This window comes from Micromys minutus, assembly GCF_963924665.1.
Source record: "Micromys minutus genome assembly, chromosome: 21".
Lineage (NCBI taxonomy): Eukaryota > Metazoa > Chordata > Mammalia > Rodentia > Muridae > Micromys > Micromys minutus.
The window spans coordinates 6,690,275-6,710,885 of record NC_137956.1 but is presented as its reverse complement, the minus strand read 5'-3'; the positions used below and the strand labels follow the sequence as shown (position 1 = coordinate 6,710,885).

General features: G+C 45.0%; 2 protein-coding genes across 12 annotated transcripts in view; one reads left to right on the top strand and one right to left on the bottom strand.

Moving 5' to 3' along the window:
* Positions 1 to 108: 108 nt before the first annotated feature.
* PIGB (phosphatidylinositol glycan anchor biosynthesis class B) lies at positions 109 to 16,127 on the top strand. Its single transcript, XM_080934490.1, has 12 exons — positions 109 to 267; positions 994 to 1,129; positions 2,615 to 2,732; positions 3,979 to 4,083; positions 6,043 to 6,173; positions 7,085 to 7,225; positions 9,925 to 9,976; positions 10,827 to 11,038; positions 11,749 to 11,813; positions 14,690 to 14,903; positions 14,995 to 15,175; positions 15,975 to 16,127. The coding sequence occupies exons 1-12, from the start codon at positions 138 to 140 to the stop codon at positions 16,116 to 16,118; spliced, it is 1,629 nt and encodes a 542-aa protein (XP_080790616.1). The 5' UTR covers positions 109 to 137; the 3' UTR covers positions 16,119 to 16,127.
* Positions 16,128 to 16,213: 86 nt separating this feature from the next.
* CCPG1 (cell cycle progression 1) overlaps positions 16,214 to 20,611 on the bottom strand; it is a 29,674-nt gene continuing 25,276 nt past the window's right edge. For 4 of the 11 annotated variants that reach the window (XM_080934480.1, XM_080934485.1, XM_080934483.1 and 1 more), the window contains 2 exons: positions 18,897 to 20,284; positions 16,216 to 16,937 (listed from right to left, as the gene is read on the bottom strand). In XM_080934480.1, the coding sequence (XP_080790606.1) occupies positions 16,751 to 16,937; positions 18,897 to 20,284 (1,575 nt within the window). In that variant the 3' untranslated portion in view covers positions 16,216 to 16,750. Of the gene's footprint in view, positions 16,938 to 18,896; positions 20,285 to 20,611 lie in introns of all 11 variants that reach the window. The other 7 variants (XM_080934489.1, XM_080934481.1, XM_080934482.1 and 4 more) reach the window with 5 other exon arrangements.

The following is a 20,611-nucleotide window of genomic DNA, read 5'->3' as shown; positions in this document are numbered from 1 at the left end:
TCCGGTAGCACTTCCTGGCCGCAGCTGTGCCGGTACAGCGAAGCGACGGCGGCTCGCGAGGCCCAATCTTAGTGGCATGTGTCTACCTACCAGAAAGTAAGGGGCGGGCACCGTGGGCTGCAGGTAGCTGGGAGAGGATGGAACCCGAGACCGGAGACCACCGCCCGGCCTTCCGCAATCTCCACAGCAGTCCTGGAGAGATGAAGCTGCGGAAGAGGAAGTCCACGCAGTACGTGAGCGCTCAGGAGAAGCGCTCTCGGCGCCGTGGTGAGTGCAGGGCTCACCGCAGAGAACCTGGGACTACACACATGGTGGAAATGAGCTCAGGCTGGATTGTGCTAACTGTGCTTGGACTTGCCTCCGTCTCCCCAGTGCCAGTGCCGTGTGGTGATGAGACACCATTACACCTGGCATACACAGATTTTAACATAAAATTTAGCCACCACTACCACCACCAACCACAACCACCCCCCACAACCACCACCACCACTGTTGGCAACTAAAGTAACAGCTGCTCTTCACACAGCATCCAAACTGCCTGTACACTGGGAAAAGCAAACTTTGGAGACAGCTGACCAGCTATCTAGTCAGTGATACCATTTTTGTGTTTTCTGAACCTTAGCCTCTTCACATGTAAAACTGAGGTTCAGACTCACCAGTGGTTAACAGATTGTGTGTGTGTGTGCGCGTGTGCGTGTGCATGTGTGTGTTCTCAAGTGGAGTTGTTATCTATTTTCGCGGTGGTGAGAGGTGTTCCCGGCTTGCTTTTCATTCCTTACACATTGCTAGGGACTACACTCCAGGGCCTCAAGCAGGCTAGGCAAGAGTCCCAACCCTGAGCCAACTCCGAAGCCCGCTCAGTAATCAATTATCGAGGTGACCTTTGTGGAGTGTTGTGGAAGATCTTTACAGAGCCGGAGCCTGGGCACCCCACAAGTGGAATTTGTAAGGGAAGCTGTTCACTTAATGCCACAAATACTGCTTGCTTTTCAGATCTTCTTGGAGAAAACATTTACCTGGTCTTGTGTACCATTGCTCTGCGAATACTTAACTGCTTCTTAGTCCAGACAAGTTTTGTTCCTGATGAATACTGGCAGTCCCTTGAAGTTGCACACCACATGGTTTTCAGATATCCTTTATGTTTTTTTTTTCCCACTCTGAGTGTGTATTCATCTTAGGAGCTCAGTTTATGATTATATGTTTTCAACATTTCTTTGAATATTTTCAGCTCAACCAAGTATGCTGCTGTTGTGCACGGATATTTATTATATGTCTTCCTTTGACATAGACTTGACAAGGCAAAGAGAGAGAGAAAACACACACACAAAAGAAAACATAGGTTTGGTGTCACACACCTTTAATCCTAGCAGGTAGGCAGATCTCTGAGTTCTAGGACAGCCAGAGCTACACAGAGAAACCCTGTCTCAAAAAACCAAGCCAAACCGAACAAAACAACAACAACACACACCCCCAAACTTGACACTGCCTTAAAATTAGTATATATGTATACCTTCAGTGACTTGTAGTCAGAGGATATAGATAAAGTAAAAAACTCAACCCCTCCCAGCATTTGGGAGGCTGAAGCTGTAGGGTCTTAAGTTTAAGGATAGCCTGGCTTAGCTCTGTTTCAAAACAAAGCCAGGTCCTTGGGATGGCTCAGCTAGTAAAGGTATGTGAACATGGCCACCTTAGTGCTGTCCCTGAGACTTACATAGGTATGGACAGAGAGGCTGGGAAGATCGCTCAGTGATCGGAGCTGCTCATAGCCACTGAGGACCAGAATCCTCCAAAGGACCAGAGTCTGATTCCCAGTGCCCACATGGAAGCTTATAACTGTCCTGGTTCTAGGGGATGTGATGCCCTCTCCTGGCCTCCATGTGTATCAGGCATGCACATGGTGCACAGAACATACATGTGCACACACATACACATAAGTTTTTTAAATGAAAAGAGAGCCAACTCTATAAAGTTGTTCTCTGAATTTTGCCCTTGTATCAATGTACATATCATAGCCACACACATATACATTGTAATACATATATGTAACTATATTATACATGAATATATGTGACTATATTATATAGCTATATACTAAATGAAAAACAAATTTCTACTAACTTGAGGAAATGAAGACTTTAGTTAGCCAAACAGGCAATGAAAAGATTTGCCTTGGAGCTGCAGAGATGGCTCAGTGGCTAAGAGCACTGCTTTATCCCAAGGACTGGGGTTCAATTCTCAGCAACCACAGGACCGCTCACAACTGTCTATAACTCTAAGATCTGACAACTTCACATAGACATACATGCAGATAAAACACTAAGGCACATAAAATAAAAATAAATTATAAAAAACAAAACAAAAAAAATGCTGGGTGATGGTAGCACAGGCCTTTAATCCCAGCACTCAGGAGGCTGAGGCAGGTGGATCTCTGAGTTTGATGTCATCCTGGACCACAGAGCTAGTTTTCAGGACAGTCATGGTTACATGGATGAACCCTGTCTCAAAAAACAAACAAACAAACTTCATTGTCAAGGAATAAAATATTGTTTTATATATTGAAATATAAATAAACTTGCTTCTATGCTATTTGACATTTAATCCTTAGTATTAATAATTATGGCTATCTGACCTGGGAATGGACAGAGAGATTGAGAGGCTACACTTATCCCCTCATCTTTGCAAGCATTTACAAGATTCTGCATCTTCTGGGGAAAGACAATGTTCAATTACTGGTAAGTTTAAATTAAAACGACCAAAATTGTCATTAAATCCAGATTTATTCCTTTTTCACAAGTTAATTGATAATAATCGAATGACTTTCTTAGTATCACAGAACTTGTTTTTAAAACTCTACTGTTGCTAAAGTCCAGCCTTATCTGGGAAGCCCACTGTTCCAAAGACACTGTGATGTAGAACTCCTCAATATATTTAAAAAGAAGTAAAATACAATTTTAAATTAAAAAAGAGGGGCTGGAGAGATGGCTCGAGGTTAAGAACCCTTGCTCCACAATTATGAAGACCAGAGTTAGGTCCTGGCACCTTGGTGAGAAAATGTGACAAAAACTGGACGGTATATATCACCACTGCAGTAAGACCGAGCTTCTGACAGAGATTACCAGTGGCAGGTTTCTCTCTTTTAGGATCCTCTGGGAACCAAACCCAAGTTCCTGGGCATGCCACCAGGTGTCACTGAGGTACACCCAGCCCTCAAGGTCTGGTAGGCTGTCATCCCCAGGCGTCGGGACTCCTTTTCAGTCAGGGAAAGCTACATCTGGGTATTCCACAGGGAGTCTGATTCGGAAGGACTTCGTGGAGCCTGGAAAAATGAGGCTTGGGGCTTCCCTTTTCAGGGTCTGAGGTCACCTTGAAAGAAACAACAGAAAATCTTTATGTGTGTGTGCCACGCACACACGGACATGTTGGTGCTGGAGACAGAGGAAAGGTTCAGATCCCCTGGAGCTGTCGGCACCTGTGAGCTGCCTGTTCTGGGTGCTAGAACTTTAGAACCTTGAGACCTCTGAGAGAACAGCAAGCACTCTTCACCACCAGCCATCTCTCCAGCCCTGCATTTTTATTGTTAAGAGCACATGCTGGGCTAGAAAGATGGCGCAGTGGTTAAGAGCACTGCTCTTCCAGAGGTCCTGAGTTCAAATCTCAGCAACCACATGGTGGCTCACAACCATCTGTGATGAGATTTGATGCCCTCTTGTGATGTGTCTGAAGACAGCTACAGTGTACTCATAATATAAAAGAATAAATAAAAAAATAAAAAGGCATGGGCGACTCCAGTAGCTGCCATGCTCAGAAAGCTCATTGGCCATAGTTGAGAAACTAACCAGCAAGCCAAGCATATGAATGGAGATGAAGATGAAAAGATGGTTTTCTGTTAATGGTTAGGTTTTTTTTATTTTTATGGCAGTCCAATATGAACAGGAAGATGTGCGTAACAACCCATTTTTTTCTTTTTAACTAATGAAGATCTGGATTCCCAGACTTGGCCAGGCTCTTCTGTCTGCTGTAGCAGATGTAAGGCTTTACTCCCTCGTGAAGCAGCTGGAGAAGCAGGAAGTGGCAGGATGGGTGGTAAGTCCAAACACTTCAGACACAGTGTGACGTAGAGCCTGTGTGGGGTGAATGCTTCCTAAAACAGCTGGTCCACAGCACTTCCTAGAACATCTCCCACAATCAGAAACAGTAAGATATGAGGGGTGTTATCATCTCCTGACTGAGGCCCACGTGGGACAGGCTGAACCTCAGGAGCCAGCTGTGGAAGCCCTTGGGCCTCTAACATGGCAGGGTCTTTATCTCTTTCCTTAGTATTTGGGCACTCTGGAAGCTGCTTTCACAGCCTGCCCCATCCCTATCCCTATCCTGAGGCTGTGCTGAAGCTGAGCTCTAATGGAGAGCCCAGAGGAACTGGGCATGTGAGGGAGGGCGTCACCTGGGAAAGCATTGCAACTGGGGCTTAGTTCCTGCTTTTAAAGCTCTGGGAGCTTGTTTGGGTTTTTTGTTGTTTGTTTTGAGACAGTGTGTCTCTACACAGCTCTGACTGTCCTGGAACTCACTATGTAGACCAGGCAGGCCTCAGACTCACAAGAGATCCTCCTGCCTCTGTCTCCTGAGAGCTGAGGTTAAAGGTGTGCCCCACTGGTTTGTTTCAAGATGGGTTTCCAATACTTGCATCTCCAAGTCAAATTGCCCCCCAGTGGGTGACTGCATTGCACAGAACAACTGTTTCTTTATTTGACTGGGTCCACATGAACCTTTTACAGATGTACTGATTTTACCGTTTCTATCAGGAAATGCATTCTAAATTCCAAATTTCCCATTCACCAACACACTTTTGGAATATGTCGTATTACTAACCTGGAGAAAGGATCTATTCCTGCAGACATGTATTCTTTTACAGTTTAAGACGTGCTTTATCTACTGTATCATATGTCTGTATGTAGTACCCATGGAGGCCAGAAGAGGGTGTGGCATCCCCTGCAGCTGAAGTGACAGGTGTTCATGAGCCACCTCCCGGGGCGCTGGGACCCAAACTCCCATACTCTTATAGAGCAATAAGTGCTCTTAGTTCCTTAATTTGTTCTGCTTTTTACATTTGTAGAAAGAAAATTAGTTTAGTGACTAAGTTCTTGGTAGTTGATTCAGATCCAGTCAGCTCCATGGCATTCCACTGTCTATTTTGTTTTTATGTTTTATGTACCTTGCCAAAGGGGCACATGAAATGACAGCAAATATCCCAGCCCACTTTTGAGATCTTCTCTCCAAGTTCTCCTTAGGGAAAAATCTTTTCTGTCCTGAATATCAGAACCTTTTTAAAAGGCCCTGTAGGAGAGCACGAAGCCACCTGTTGCTTTAACAAGGAGTTCCTTCTAAGATGTGGTTTTGTAGACGCCTGATACTTTTGTTTCCAAGTTCTTCAGGAAAACGGATCTTTAGTTAGTTTTCGACCTGCAACCAAATGCCTCCTGATACATCTTCTCTCTTCTCTTACTTTTTCACCAAGATATATGGGGAAGCAGGGCAAAGGCTACATAGCTCAGCAGCAGGATACCTGGCCTCATATGCATGATGCCTTGCCAAAAGAAGGGAAAAGGAAAAAGAAATAATGGGGGCCAGATGCTGACTAGCTCAAGACTAGCAAATTCTAGGTTTGCCTTGGCTATAGCAAAATTCTAATCTTTAAAAATAAAATTCAAAACTTTATATTTATGTGCCCCTGAAGCACTACCGACTTTATATACAAATATGAAGAGGAGGAAGAGGAAGAAGAAGAAATAGAAACTAGGCCAGCATTTCCAAAGCATAGCTGATTCCAGGCCACCGTGAAGTACGAGGTGGCTGGTTGATCCAGTGAGAAGTTTCAATGTTCTCTAAACTCCACTCTTGGTCCATGTTTCAGACATTTGATTAGCAAGAAGAGTTAGTCAGGAGCGTGGGCGGCACAGGCTAAGAACAGTATTTGGCCATGGCTACAGCATCTGGGCTGGTGTTTCCCACTTCCCACCACAGCCATACTCACTGCTGACTGGTTAGTTTTTCTGCCAGCTGTGCTCCTGGTTCACGTGGTACTGCTGTACCCGGACCCTCACAAACACCATGGAGACTGCCCTCACTGTTGTCGCCCTTTTCTACTACCCTCTGGGAGGCTCGAGGTCCAAGAACAGGTAAGATGGCCGCTACTGTTAATGAATGCAGACAAAAGTCTACGAAGTGCTTTTGAAAAACCCTAAGAGTCAACGTAAATTGGGTGGAGGCTTGTCCCCTGAGCCTGGGAGAGAGTGTGTGCATTTCGGTCATGTGAGATAATTAGGAGATGTAGACTCCAAGGCAGTTTGGGGGAATGGGCCGTTTCATTCTGCTTCATAGCTCCCCATTTCGGTCCTTTATGACCATTAGACCTAGCCAGGCCCTGTCCACTTGTGGTCTCAGTGCTCAACTTTCTCTGTGTGTAATTCAGTTTGAGAAATTCTGGGTAGGTCTGTTAAAACATCATGACCCTATCTGGACACAGTGGTTGCATACTTTTGTAATGCCCACATGGGTAGCAGAGACAGGGGGATCAGAAGCTGACATTCAGCCTCTTTCATATAGCAAGTTTGATGTCAGCCGGGACTGTATAACAGACAAAACCTTGGAGGTTCATGGCTATAATCCCAACACTTGGAAGTCTCACTAAACTGCTGAGCCTCACCTTGAATTCATGATCCACCTGCCTCAGTCTCTGGAGTGCTGGCATTACACACCCTCACAGGTTTATGCACAACCTTATGTGTGCGTGTGTATATGCATGTGCATCTTTCAGATGAGTATAATTTACTTAATTTTGAAAAAACATAATACCTAATACCTCCTTCTTGTGAGTGGTGCTGGGGTCAGACCCAGGGCCCTGGATGCGCTTCAGGTAGGCTCCGTCTCTGCTTCACAAGGTCATATGTGCACAAAAGGCTCTCACTGCACACATACTGGAATTTCCTTAAACATCTGCACCCCTTCTTGTTGCCTCGGAGTGAAAATAGCCGGCTGACTTCGAGCTCAGTTTCCCAGTGTCCCTGTAACAAGCTTTCCTTGCTCCTAGTGTCAAGTACTCGCTCCTGGTTGCACTTGCTTGTGTGATCCGTCCCACGGCACTTATCCCATGGGTGCCGCTACTCTTCAGACATTTCTACCAAGAACAGAGAAAGCTCCACTTGACTCTGCATTGCTTTTTACCTGTAGGGTAAGTCTGGCTGTGGTGCTGTCTGTAACATCTTATTACAACATTACAACTGTAAGGGAGATATTTTATCTCTCAGCTAAATGTCTCAGAAAAGTCCCAGCTTTGTGTGTTCTATTCTTTCACCATCAGTGTGTGCATGCTGAAAGGCATATGTGGAGGTCAGAGTACAACTTTTGTGGAGGTGGTTCTCCTTACGTTAGTTCAAGGAATTGAACTCAGGTTAGCAGGCTTTTGTGGCAAGCACCTCTACCCACTGAGCCATTTCATTGACCCAGTGACTCTGGTTGACTGCGTTATACTTCAGTAAAACCAACGTATCTGTCCCTTAGAATTTCCAGTTTATTTCCTATTACATTTGTATAGGACCTAAAACAGTTTTGCTCGTATGACCTCATGATCTCTTTAGACTCAAGTGATGCTATTGTTCTTATGTGCTGGGCTTAGGGAAGCCTGAGACACCACTCCAGGGGTGGGAAATGCAGTCTGAGATGTGGGAACCTACAACCCCCCCCAAAGCTGTTATTCCCTGGCTTTGGGCCTCCAGTTGCTGCTGGAGAACCACAGAGAAGTCAGGAACAAGGTAAGGGGGCGAGGGGGTTCCCCGGCCTGTGGTTTTCAGACTCTTGGACATTTGGGTGCTGCTGGGAGTCTCGGAAGAGGAGGAGCCCAGGGCTTGGGGGTGGGGGGCAGGGGAGCAACAGTTCAGCCGTCATTGTCGTTTGCTTGGTGGTGACTGTGTCTGGGATGTCAGAGAGGCTTTCTGTGGGAGACTTAGGTAGAGCTCTGTAGGAAGCCTTCTCCGCACTCCCCATGGCAGTGGTAGATGACACAGCCCTTGGTTCCAAACTGTTTATTGGTTGTTCATTGTGGAAAATGGATGTCCACCTTCTTCTTAGGGTGGACCTGAGATTAAAAGCCTTTTGAAGGGAGGAATGTCTGGGAAGGGAAGCTTACTGGCTAAACCCTTAGGGCCTCTAGTTACCTCATTAGCATAGAGAACTCTGTTCTGGACTACAGGACCACAGGTCACGTGTCCTTATGTGGGAAGTGTGGCATGAATTCCAGGCCAGGAATCTGGCAGGGAGCAAGGAGGGGCCTACTGTCTCAGGTGTGTGCCCAACAAGCTTCGGGGTCTCACCCACTCTACCTTACCAAGCTGCCTGGCATGGTTTACCAACCCACAGCTCCTCCTTTTCTTTTTAATAAAGGTGCCGTTGGAGTGACCGTCTAGTGTTATTTGTAGTGAGATTTTGCATGGGGGGGGGAGTATCAAAACACAACATAAGCCAGAGGGGTGACAAGGGTGGGGGCTAAGGAAAGGATTATTGAACCAATTAATTGTTCAGAAGATTGTACCATTTGTGAGGGTATTAACATCAGTTTTAAACATCGCTGGATTAATCTACATAGATATCATGTTTCCCCCACTCTTAAATCCTGCCAAGTTTGGTAGAGAGAGAGAGAGAGAGAGAGAGAGAGAGAGAGAGAGGGAGGGAGGGAGGGAGGGAGGGAGGGAGGGAGGGAGAGGGAGAGGCTGAAGAAGGAGAAAAAAGGTCAACAACAGCAAAACCCCAGGGCCTGCTGGGCCATGCTACACTTCTCTGGTTGTTCTGATTTTTTCCCTACCTAACCCTAGCCGTCCTCTATGCCTACAGCCCTTTGCCTGCCCACTGTATGGTAGTCACCATTTTGGAAAACGAAGTATTGAACAAAACTGGTTGCTTATCCTAGTAGTTTGTCTACTTAGCAAAACGACATATTGTGAAGACATAAATTTGTATGATTTGGTCCAGCATGGTGGTGGCAAATACTTTTAGTTCAGGAGGCAGAGCCAGAAGGATCTGAGTCTGAGGCCAGCTGGTCTACAGTTACAGTTACAGAGAGTCGGGTACAGCCAGGGCTACACACAGAGGCACCTTGTTTGTCTCAAAGACAAAAACAAAACAAAATTATAACGACTGTGTGTCCTGGTCAGCTTTCTGTTGTGATACAGCACTGACCAAAACCAACTTGGGGAGGAAAGGGTTGGTTACAGCTTACAATTGTATCCATTACCCGGGGAAGCCAAGGCAAGAACCTGGAGGGCCAGGGTGAAGGGAAGAAACCTCTGAGGAGTGCTGCTTCCTCAGCTGCCTTTCTCACACAGCCGGGCCCCTGGGCCCAATGATGGCTCCTCCCACAGAAAAGTATTTGGAGACAGTTCCTCAGCTGAGGTTCTCCTGGATGTGAAAAGTTAACGATTCAGGGGATCTATGACACTGCCTGCAGCCAGTGTTCTGAAAAACTAAAAGCAGTGTGACAATTCACCCACATTAGACATGAATTAGACATGAATGAACACAGGAAGCCAGCCCAATCCTAGAAACACCGATGCCAACAAAGTTACCAGCAGCTGATCTCTTGTACAATACTTGGAGCCACAGGCACCTAGCCAACTACAGTTAGCACTTTTTAAACCCTGAGAACTGTATACTATACTGTAGCTAGTTTTATGTTGACAGATTATCCAAGGATAGATACAATAGTGGGGTTTTTCTGTTTGCTTAAGTGCATCTTCTCACCAGTGAAAGCTCTTTCAAAACGTGTGCACCCACAGCTGGTGAGCTTGTAAAACATTTCTAAGGCGGTGCTGGTACAAAGACAGTGGCCCAGAGCTCAACAGGACCAAATGTGAGTCACCATTCTACTTTGTTTTTCAGACTTACTACCTTCAGTTTGTCTCTGATAATTGATCGTGTCTTTTTTGGCCAGGTAAGTAAAAATTAGATTAAGCTAAATTAGGCTATCTAGTTTACCCACTTACTGCTCTGAAACCTCAAGCTGGACTTTGTTTTGTATTTAATCTGGCTGTGACGGCAGGTGCTTGGTGTAGTGGCACACACCTGTAACCCCACACTGAGGAGACTCCCTAATTGCTGGAGTCTCAGCATCCACATAGGAACTGCTCACAACTACCTGGGATTCCAGGGAATCTGACCCCTTCTCACCTCCAAGAGCAAGAGGCATGAGGGCACGTGTTCAACTGCACACACACACAATTAAAAGAAAAGCCAATTTAAAAAATTCTTTTCTAATTGGATATAAAACAAAAATAGGTATGATTATTTACAAATTTTAAGACTTCCTTAAAGCTTAGCATTTTACAAATCAATACTACCAAGTACGTAGAAAAACAAGTTATTAACCAGGTAGTGGTGGCCCACACCTTTAATCCCAGCACTTGGGAGTCTGAGGCATGTGGATTTCTGAGTTCTACAGTTCGAATTCCAGGACAGGTCTACACAGAGAAACCCTGTCTCCAACAAAAAAAGAAAAGAAGGAAGGGAGAGAGGAAAGAAGGAAGGAAGGAAGGAAGGAAGGAAGGAAGGGAGGGAGGGAGGGAGGGAGGGAGGGAGGAAGGGAAAGAGGGAGGGAGGGAGAGATGGAGGAAGCAAGCAAGGAAGAAAGACAAATAGACAAGTTATTAACAAGAACTCATGTCATAACACAGACTTACTGAAGACTGCTGCCTGAGTTTTTGGATTAAATTCTTATTTAATATTATGATTCTAGCAAATACTATAAAGCCCTAAATCAGTTTTTTTTCTTTCACTTACACCAGTGGACGCTGGTCCAGTTTAACTTTTTGAAATTTAACGTGCTGCAGAACTTGGGGACGTTTTATGGCTCTCACCCATGGCACTGGTACTTCAGTCAAGGGTTTCCAGTTGTCCTGGGGACCCACTTACCCTTCTTCATTCATGGTTGCTTCCTGGCCCCAAGGAGGCTTCACATACTACTGGTGACCGTGCTGTGGACACTGCTGGTATACAGGTGAGACTTTGTTTAAGCAGGTGAATGTTTAAATGTTACTAAGAAATTCCAAAACTACTGAGTTCTTTCTTAGGCTATAGCAGCAGAGAGTATGTCAGATGAAAGTGATTATGTGCTACTCAGAGGATTTAGACCTATTCCTACATCTGTAACTGGAACAGAAATGAGGAACTGGTGAGCTAGCTCAGCAGGTAGAGGCCCTACCACCATACCTGAGGCCCTGCAGCGTCACCAGGATCCACATGGTAGATTACTGATGTCCACAGGTCCTGGTCCTCTGATCTCCACATGTGCACTGCAGTGTGAGCACCCCAGTGCAACACACACACAAGCATTTTAAAACACTTTAAGGAATGTATCCCTATTCCAGATTTGAGCAGTGTTACTTAATTGAATAGGTAATATAATTTTTTTCTAAGTATACATTATAATTTCGCCCTGACATTATTATTTACCACGTAATCACATTCTATTTAAAGGGAGTATGATTCCTGAGTCTGACGCATGGTGTCATACCTGCAATGCTGCCAACATGGGTTAGAATGGAAGTCTCAAGAGTTTGAGGCTGGGGAAAAACAATTATCAAATAGAAAAAAAAAAAGAATTTAGTGTCAAATACTTGAAAATTAAACAGGCCATATCGTTTATAATGCATTAATTTCTCACACTAAAGTAAAACTAATGTTTTGTCTTAATATCTTTTCTTATAGCATGCTGGGCCACAAAGAATTCAGGTTTATCTATCCAGTTTTGCCATTTTGCATGGTGTTCTGTGGTAAGTATTTTAATAGAGTAGCCGAGTGAAGCCAGACGTGACAGCACTGCTGTCATCCCAGCCAGGGAGAGCAAACAAGTCAAGGGTGGCCTGGGCGGGGTCTGTCTTAAACATTAAGAGACCGCCATTGCCCAAGAGCACTAAGCCCAACTAGGCTCAACGGAAACTTTCTAGTCACAAACTATTACTGTAGTATGTCCTTTTGTAATCTAATGATCTGTGGTGTCTGCTGTCTGGTTATAGAGGCAGAGGTTAGAGCTCTGTGCGGCCAAACCTGAACTCAAGTCACTTGCCTAGCTCCTACGTGGCCTTTTCTGTATCACGTAAGATGAAATGATCTGCCGGATAGTCCACTCTTTTGCCCAGGGTAGGAGGTAGAACAGTCTGGCTGGCCTGAAACATCCATACAGTATTCCCACTGTCATCGGGCTGGCCTTGAACTCCAGATTCTCTTGCCTAAGCCTATCCACCAGTGATAGGATGGCAGATTCGCTGCACCTCACAGCTTTCCTTAGAATTAGAGTCTTTCCCAAACTCCTCAAATCTAAGCCTTATTCTGCTCTCATGACCTGTTTTAACCTGCTTCATGTAAATGTCACTGCCAACCTCTGCCGTGTAAATAGTGACTTTTAATGCCATTTATTCTTATGAGCCACATCTCAGCCATGCTCACACTAACTGGACAGAGCGCACTGGAAGGGCTCTAGTGGACCAGGCTAGCTGTATGTCAAAGTACAACAGCTCCGGAGTCTCCTCACTGCCCAGTGGGTCAGGTAGAGCTTCTTATACTGTGCTTTCAGGGACCCAAGAGAAGAGTGGGAGGGTAGGAAGCCTGGGCCTGAAATCTGTAGGTCTTTGGGTCACAACAGTTCAAAAGCCAGGCCAGATTCAAGGGTGATTAAAACCCAAGGTTGTTTTAGTCTCTAGACTCCAGCCAGAACCCCTCTCAGTCCTCTAAGGCAGTCTGGATAACAGCATCCGAGTTCCTCATAGTGTGCACTGTACCTTGGTTTCTTATCTAAGAGCTGGAGCAGAAATGTTGAGGTGCAGAGGTACTGCCAACCAGTATTAGGTGTCATTGGCTTGTTCCCGGCCAGTAGAGACCTTGCTTTCCACCGAAGAGCACTTGTTCCGAGTTCCCATCTGCCTGTCAACAGTTTCTGTGTTCTAAAGTCAACAGGCCAGGGACAGTGGTGCCTGTCTGTACTCCAGTACCCTAGCAGCCGAGGCCAGAGGACTGCTGGCTAAGGACAGCCTGGGTTACATGCGTGGCAAGATCCTGTCTCAAGGGAAAAAAAAAAAAAAAGGAAAACTCCCAAAACACACATCAGCAGGTGTGGTGCAGTCCTTGCACTTGGGAAGTAGAGACTGGAGAAACCAGAGTTCCAGACCATCCTAGTGAGACCTGGGATCATCAACTCTAGGGATCCAGTTCAGGCTTGTGTGGCAAGGCTGTTACCCACCTGCTGGCACCCCTCCCAGTCCTCGGCCCTGGAAGCTACTGCTTCAACCAGATCTTGCTAAGTTGCCCAGGTTAGCCTTAAACTTGCACCCTTCTTGCCTCTGCCTCCCTACTAGCTGGGATTACTGGGATCATAGACCACACATTCTCTAGTTAATCTCAGTGTCTGCTGTTCACAATCCCACTATAAGATCTTTCTTGGAGGATTCAGTATTGAGGTTGTGGGTGGCGGAAATACAGCCTGTTTCCTTAAGAGGAAACTCCCTGGTACCTCTGCTGGTGCAGAGGTTGATACAGTTTAGCCTTGCTCTTCCCCATTGGTTCTCCAGTTAAATAAACTACCCCTTTCTTTTTCTCATATAAACACCAGAACTGACTTAACAGCCTTCCCAGCAATATTTAAGAATGTAAAGATTAACATGTATTTCTAAGTAATAGAATGCACTAGAGAAGGTAATGGTTTTTTTTTTTTTTTTCTTCCCTAGTCAGGGTTTCTCTGTGTAGCCCTACTATCCTGGAACTCATGCTGTAAACCAGGATGCCTTTGAACTCAGAAATCACCTGCCTCTGCCTCTGGTGTGCCACCACTGCCCAGCGACTTTGGTTTTTTGCTTACCACCCTCTCCACTGTGTGAACCACCCTGGTAAATCACTGCTGGAGAAGACTGGTTGTTATAAGCCTAAAGCCCATGCATAGTAAGGTAACTAGTACATTTATCAACTGTAATCCCAGTACCTGAGAGGCTGAAGTATGAGGACCTTGAGTTTGAGGCCAGCCTGGGCTACACAGTAAAACCCCATAACAAAACCCAAACGCATACTAAGAGCTAGTTCATAGAGAGAGATGGAAGCCAGGCAAGCTATCCTGGCACTTAGCTACATCCCTGAACAACACTTCTTAGGTCCAGACAATAGGAGCAAAGTAGGCACTTGGAGTGACGCTTATGAGAACTATGTCTCCATATTACATGCAAATAAAAGGACTGACTGGGTGGTGGGCTCTAACTGGGTATGACTGCTCCCCATTAGGAAAACCATGAATCGGTCTGAGAGATGGCTCAGTGGTTAAGAGCACTGACTGCTTTTCCAGAGGTCCTGAGTTCAATTCCCAGCAACCACATGGTAGCTCTCAACCATCTGCAATGGGACTTAACTATGTCCTTCCAACTGTCCTGGAATCGTTCAAATTTCAGAAATCCCATTGGAAATCTTAGGATGTCAGATGCCCTCAGAGACTTAGTCTACAAGACTGAACAGCTATTCATCCACACCGTGCCTCTAACGAGAGTGTATTGGTGGTGAGTGGTCAGAGAAGTTGACTCACTGTTTATCTGACACACAGTACTAGTGCTTATGTTTGCTGATAACAGGAAACGAGAGCACCTGTATTCCACTCACCTCTGTCTCCACGCAGGATATTCACTAGCCCACCTGAAGGCATGGAGGAAGGCAGCTCTGAGCTTCCTGTTCTTGTCGAATGTGCTGCTAGCACTCTACACTGGCCTAGTTCATCAGAGAGGCACTCTAGATGTCATGACTCACATTGAGAAAGTCTGCCCCAGAGGTCCTGACCCAACTTCGGCCTCCATATTCATGATGATGCCCTGCCACTCCACGCCCTACTATAGGTGAGAGAGGAAGTTCTGCTTGAGGTCAACGTCAGCCTAAAAGGACTCAGAGACTTGGCGTGTTTAATTCTTTTAACCTTTTTTTCCACAGCCACGTCCACTGCCCACTGTCCATGCGGTTTCTCCAGTGTCCCCCAGACTTGACTGGAAAAACTCAGTATGTTGATGAAGCAGACATGTTCTACTTAAACCCCTTAAGCTGGTTACAACAAGAGTTTCACAGCAATGCGTCACTCCCCACTCACTTGGTCACCTTCAATGTTCTGGAGAAGGTATGTCAAATTGAAATTGTCAACTCACCACCCACATCAGGGCAGGTCTTCCCTCAAACTTAGGAAATGTGCTTCCCTGCCCCTTGTCTCACCTCCTCGTATGCGTGTATAGCCACGTTTTTGTACACACACAGAAATGTGTGTGTGGAAAGCCAGAGGCTCAAGTCATCCGATGTTGCCTCTTGTCCATTTCCACCTCATTTTTATGGCTTGCCACAGCCCCCAAATCTTATCTCTGCCCCACTCCAATGACCCACTGTTAGGGCTACAGGTATGTGTCACCATGTCTGGGTTTATTTTTTGAGATGGTCTCATAATGTAACCCTAGATGTCCTGGAACTCACAAAACCCCATCTGCCTCTGCTTCCCAAGTAGGTAGGTAATTAGGTGCCACCCCACCTAATTACCATGTCAAAATTTGTATGTGGGTTCTAGGGGTCTAAACTCAGATCCTCATGCTTGGTCAGCAACCAGGTGACCAAATGACCCTAATGGCTGGCCTCAAGCTCAGAGATGTGTTAGGGTGAAAGGCATGCGCCTCCACTGCCTGGGCCTAATAGTTTCTTAATCCAGTAAAGTTGAAAATGTAATGATTCCAACCTCCATATTCCATAATTGAGCTTCTCCCCAGTGAAATCAGCCCTGTTCTACACTAAATAGATGTGTAGCTGCCAGAGTCACTCCTTTCACCAGAAGTCTTGCTTCAAGAAGGAAAACAGTCACAAAAGAAAAACTGTAATTGGCAACTCTAAAATTCCTTGAAATCACACTTGGCAAACATGCCTTTATTTACTTGCAGGAGATCCGTGCCTTCCTCACCTCAGGGAACTATGAGAGGACTGCCACATTCTTCCACACTCACTGGCCAGAGCACCGAACTGGAAGTCACATACACGTCTATGAGCGAAGGTTAACCGGCAGAGTCGGCACGGGAGGAACGTAACTGTGAGGACTTCAGCAAAGACACTGGCACAACAGAGAGAAACTGTAGGTGACTCATGACATGAGGGGAAGCCACCGGGGACAGCTGTACCACACACTGTTCTGAGGCATTCTCAGAGAACACTTAATTCGGCGCCAGACTTGAGAGAGACCTTTAGTTTTCCTCACGGTGCAGTTTATTGTTTCTTCCATAGCATCCAGGTGTGCAAGAGTTCACAAGACAAGCCAGCAAGCTCTTCACAAGCCAACAGGCTCTTGACCCCAGAGACAAAAGCATGAGAGTAGAAAATGTTAGAGTCCCACCTCAGCTCAGTCCTCAAGTCCTGCTGCACACGGCACTTAAGGCCCCGTGTGAGCTGAGCTCGCTCTAAGCTCAGTTACTCAAACCCAGCCTTGTTTCATGCACAGAATGTCTCATGCCTGGCTTCCTTAAAACTACTATTTTTTTTTTTCCAGAACAGAAAAAAAAAAAATAAGGTTTTGTTTTTAACAAACCTAAGCTACAGGAAAATGCAAGTTAGTAAGCTTTGCTTCTGCATAATATAAAGACAGTCGTGGGGAGTTCATCTTAATTTCAACATCAAATGAAGTAGAAAGCATCCACATCTCAAGTTCTTAATTTAACTTAATGAGTCAGTACTTAGGATCAAAAGGTAACTGCCCCAGTTCTATCTCAAGACTTGCCGTGTGTCTTCCATTAGCGCGATCATACTTCTGCCATTTACCTTCCCTTCTGTAGGGCTGAGGATGAAGGTGCTTCTCTTGTTTTCGGTGCCTGGCCTGCTCAATGTTTACCATACGTTGCTTTTTATCAGGTCGACTGAAAGTAGTAAACACATTTTTTATCTATGTTAGAGTTCAGTTTTCTAAAAGTAAAAATAACAAATGCTTTTCTCCATTATCTACCTGAACACTGCAAAAGGATAAAATATAAAATAAAACCCTATTTTAATACCAGGAAAGAGGGGTGTTATTTCAACACTGAAGAAGAAAGGATGGACATGAAATACACCTGCACTGGCTGGAAGGAAGGGGAGACCTAACAGGCGAGGAGCAGGAATGTAACGATAAAATAATGAGGTGTTTCTGTCATCCAATAAGAACAAAAATCTCCACCAGCTTCATCCCTCCACTGAGATCATAGACGCATCTTACAAAGCAGTCCCCAACTTTCCCGTTTTCAGGCAAGGGCAGTGAGCAGGCACATTCTTCCCACTCTGCCGACAGTTTCCCCACTGCTCTACCCTGCGGTCCGCAGCTCTGAGCACCTCACTGGACATCTCTGGGTTCTTGTGTCACTCTGCACGCTTCTTGCTTAGCCTTCTCTATAACCAGCACGGATGTTGGCTAGCCTGCACTAGACCGTCCAATAGGAGCCGGCCTCAAAGTGAGTAGAAATGGCTGTGTAACTACCAATCTATCCTCTCCAAATAAATGTCAACAGTTACCTCCAAAATCAACTTGTTTCCAGTTCCTCTTGCTTAGAACTTCCTTCTAGTATTCCGAGTAATAGCAGTGCAGTCATTCCAGATGCACCCACAACACTCACTTTCTATTTCCCTCACACAAGATACAACTGTCTCACTATGAGTTGTTTAAAATGTATCCTCAGCTCTTCACCACCTTCCATGACTTATTCAGACTCCCATCAGCTTCTCATGTGCAGACCACCACAGCTGGCTTAACAACTTGCCAATCAACCCCCTTGGCTGCTGCGAGTCATCTAAAGGGCTAGGTACCACCCACCCAGTGACAAGATCCTTAAGAAATTCTCTATCTCACAAGACAGACACCTTCAGGACAAAATGGAGACCTTCCTGATTCACCCCAGCTCACCTGTTCTGCAATGTAGTATGTCTTAATTTCTCCCTGCCTTTGCAAATGACCTGCCATTCCAGGGAGGACCCTTCCCATCCATGTACTAACCCTCACTTCTCTTCCAAAAGCTAGTTTCAAAGCAACTTTGGATACAAGGTCTCTTCATTCATGAAGATTTTCTAACCATCTCTGGACTACCCGAGGCCACTACACCTTCATGCCTCTCCCTGCATTCCTAACCCTTGAACAGCAAGGAACTGTTCATGTTTCCTCAAAGCAGCCTCCAACACTGCTCATTAAAGCTCTGACATCTGCTTCAGGAACTAAAGACACCAGAAACCAGTCTCATTATTTTATAGGCACATTGCATTTATTCATAAAGATGGAACTTGGCTCTCAAAGGTAAACAGACATTCAGTTACAGAATAAAAAGCTGAAGGACAATGGGCAGTCTGGAACATTACGGGGCTGTGTGGCTCCAAGCGTCCAGCACCCTTCTCAGAAGTCAGGCTGCACTGAGTACTCCTAAACTCAGTAAAACTGACAGTGATTACAGGTGGGCAGCTCCACATGACCTGGGCTTCACATTAAAGTCTTTGTTTCTAGCTTCCTAAGTCAAAGACTAAAGGGAAATAATTTCACTTAATTATATAAACTATACTGAAGCTAGATTGCTCATTTAAGTTTATAAACTTAAATATAACCTTTTAACTTTTAAGGTAGAAATTCAGTTATTTGTCCAAATCTAAGTGATTGACATGGATTTATTTTCCAGTTTGCAATCTTTAAAAATCTTAAAACTCTTGTCTTTTATTTATTCTGAATTTCATTGGCAATAAAGCTTGTCTATTACAAACAGTAACTTTCCAAGAAGCTCAAAGTGTTAAGAAATAAAATAAAATGCTATGCACTGTATCACTGTTAGAAGCTATTATAGTAACATGGTTTTATGTAAACCGACCTGGGTCCGAATGGAAGGGCGAAAACATGCCCAAAGTGTCTATAAATACATCCATCCAACTTCTCCAAATTGTCATCCTCTACTTGATACTCCTTTATGCTCTTAAGGTAACCTTTCACATCATCAACAAAGTCGGCGAAGAGCTTCTGGTCATGTCTAAAGACACCATTCGGGAAGAATGGACTGATGAACTGATCCAGCTCTTTCCAGTGGTGAAAAGTATCCAGTTCATTCAGTAAGTACCAGTGAATCAGCTGCTTAAAGTCATTCATCCTAACGGGACTCGCTTTATTAACAGGGCTAATGGATTCCTGTCCAGCACATTCAAACATACCTGAACAAACCCTTCTGGTGGAATGGGTGCCTTGGCAGTCAAACTTGGCCTTGTATGTATATGAATTTGCATTTTTTCTAATTTCTTCAGAGTGACTGCGCTTTTCTCTCCCTCCATCCCTCTGTGCAGAAGGGCCTCTGCAATTCTGCTTTTGGTTTGGAGCCTCCTGCTGTGAGTATGAAGAATAACTATAAACTGTTCTTGGCTTTTCAGTCGCTGCTTCTTTTGAAGCCCTGAATCTCTTACTGCCCTTTTCATCAAAGATATTCTTGGTAGTATCTTTGAAATGTCGAAAAGTGGATTTGACTGAATCTGAGAACTTTTTCAGATTTTCCTTCACAGCTTCTTTCGCCTGCTTGATTTTTTCTTTATGGTGTCTCACAAACTCCTTGGTAGAATTCTTCATAGCATCAAATGTTTCCTTAACTGTCCCCAGGAATGTCTCCTTCGACTTGCTCTTCGCCCTGTGGCTTCCTCTCTTCCTCCCATCCGTCTCCTGCTTCCCATGTTGATCCTTCGCCTCAACGTACAGCCTCTCCCACAAATCAGAGCGCTGCTGCTCAAAGTTGAGCTTCTGCTCCAGCTCAGCAAGCCTCTGCTGTAACACCACGACTCCTTTCTCTTCAGTTTGCACACTAGGAAAATCTGCATGGCCCTGTGCCTGGCGAGGGACTAACTGTTCCAGTTCTGCCCGCAGAGCCATTGCTGTGAGCCGTTCTCTCTCCAGGTCCCTTTTCAAAATCCTTGCTTCCTCCAAGAGAGTCTCCCTTTCATTAAGGAAGCTGTTTGTTTTCTGCTTTTCCACTTCTAAGTATTGCTTAAGAACCTGGTTCTCCCTAACTAACTGGGAACTTGTGCCTTTATCCTCCAACAATCTAATCTGTTCCCTTAGTTGCCGTAACTCTTCCTGTAATGAAGACAAAGCTTTCTCTTCCTTCTCCAGAGATATTCGTAAATACTGGTTTTCTGCAGCAAGATTCTTCTTCTGAGTTTCAAAGGTAACCTTCTCTGATTCTGTAACGGTCCAACATCTCTCAAGGTTTGCTTTCAATGACTAGATGGTTTTTTTCCAGAAAGAGAAGGGAAATGTTAAGTGCTTGAAAAGTTCAATATGAATCTTTATCATGTAACAACTCTAACCCTTTAGTGCCTGTGTGTGTGTGTGTGTGTGTGTGTGTGTGTGTGTGAGAGAGAGAGAGAGAGAGAGAGAGAGAGAGAGAGAGAGAGAGAGAGAGAGGGAGGGAGGGAGGACATGTGCACAAATCCTTTGGGTATGGTTAAATGGTGTTAAAAAATTGGAAAATAAATGCTCAATGCCACTTGCCAAACATTAAAGAGGTTCCCATTCTTAAAGGGGAATGGAAAGTCAAGTGTCACATGA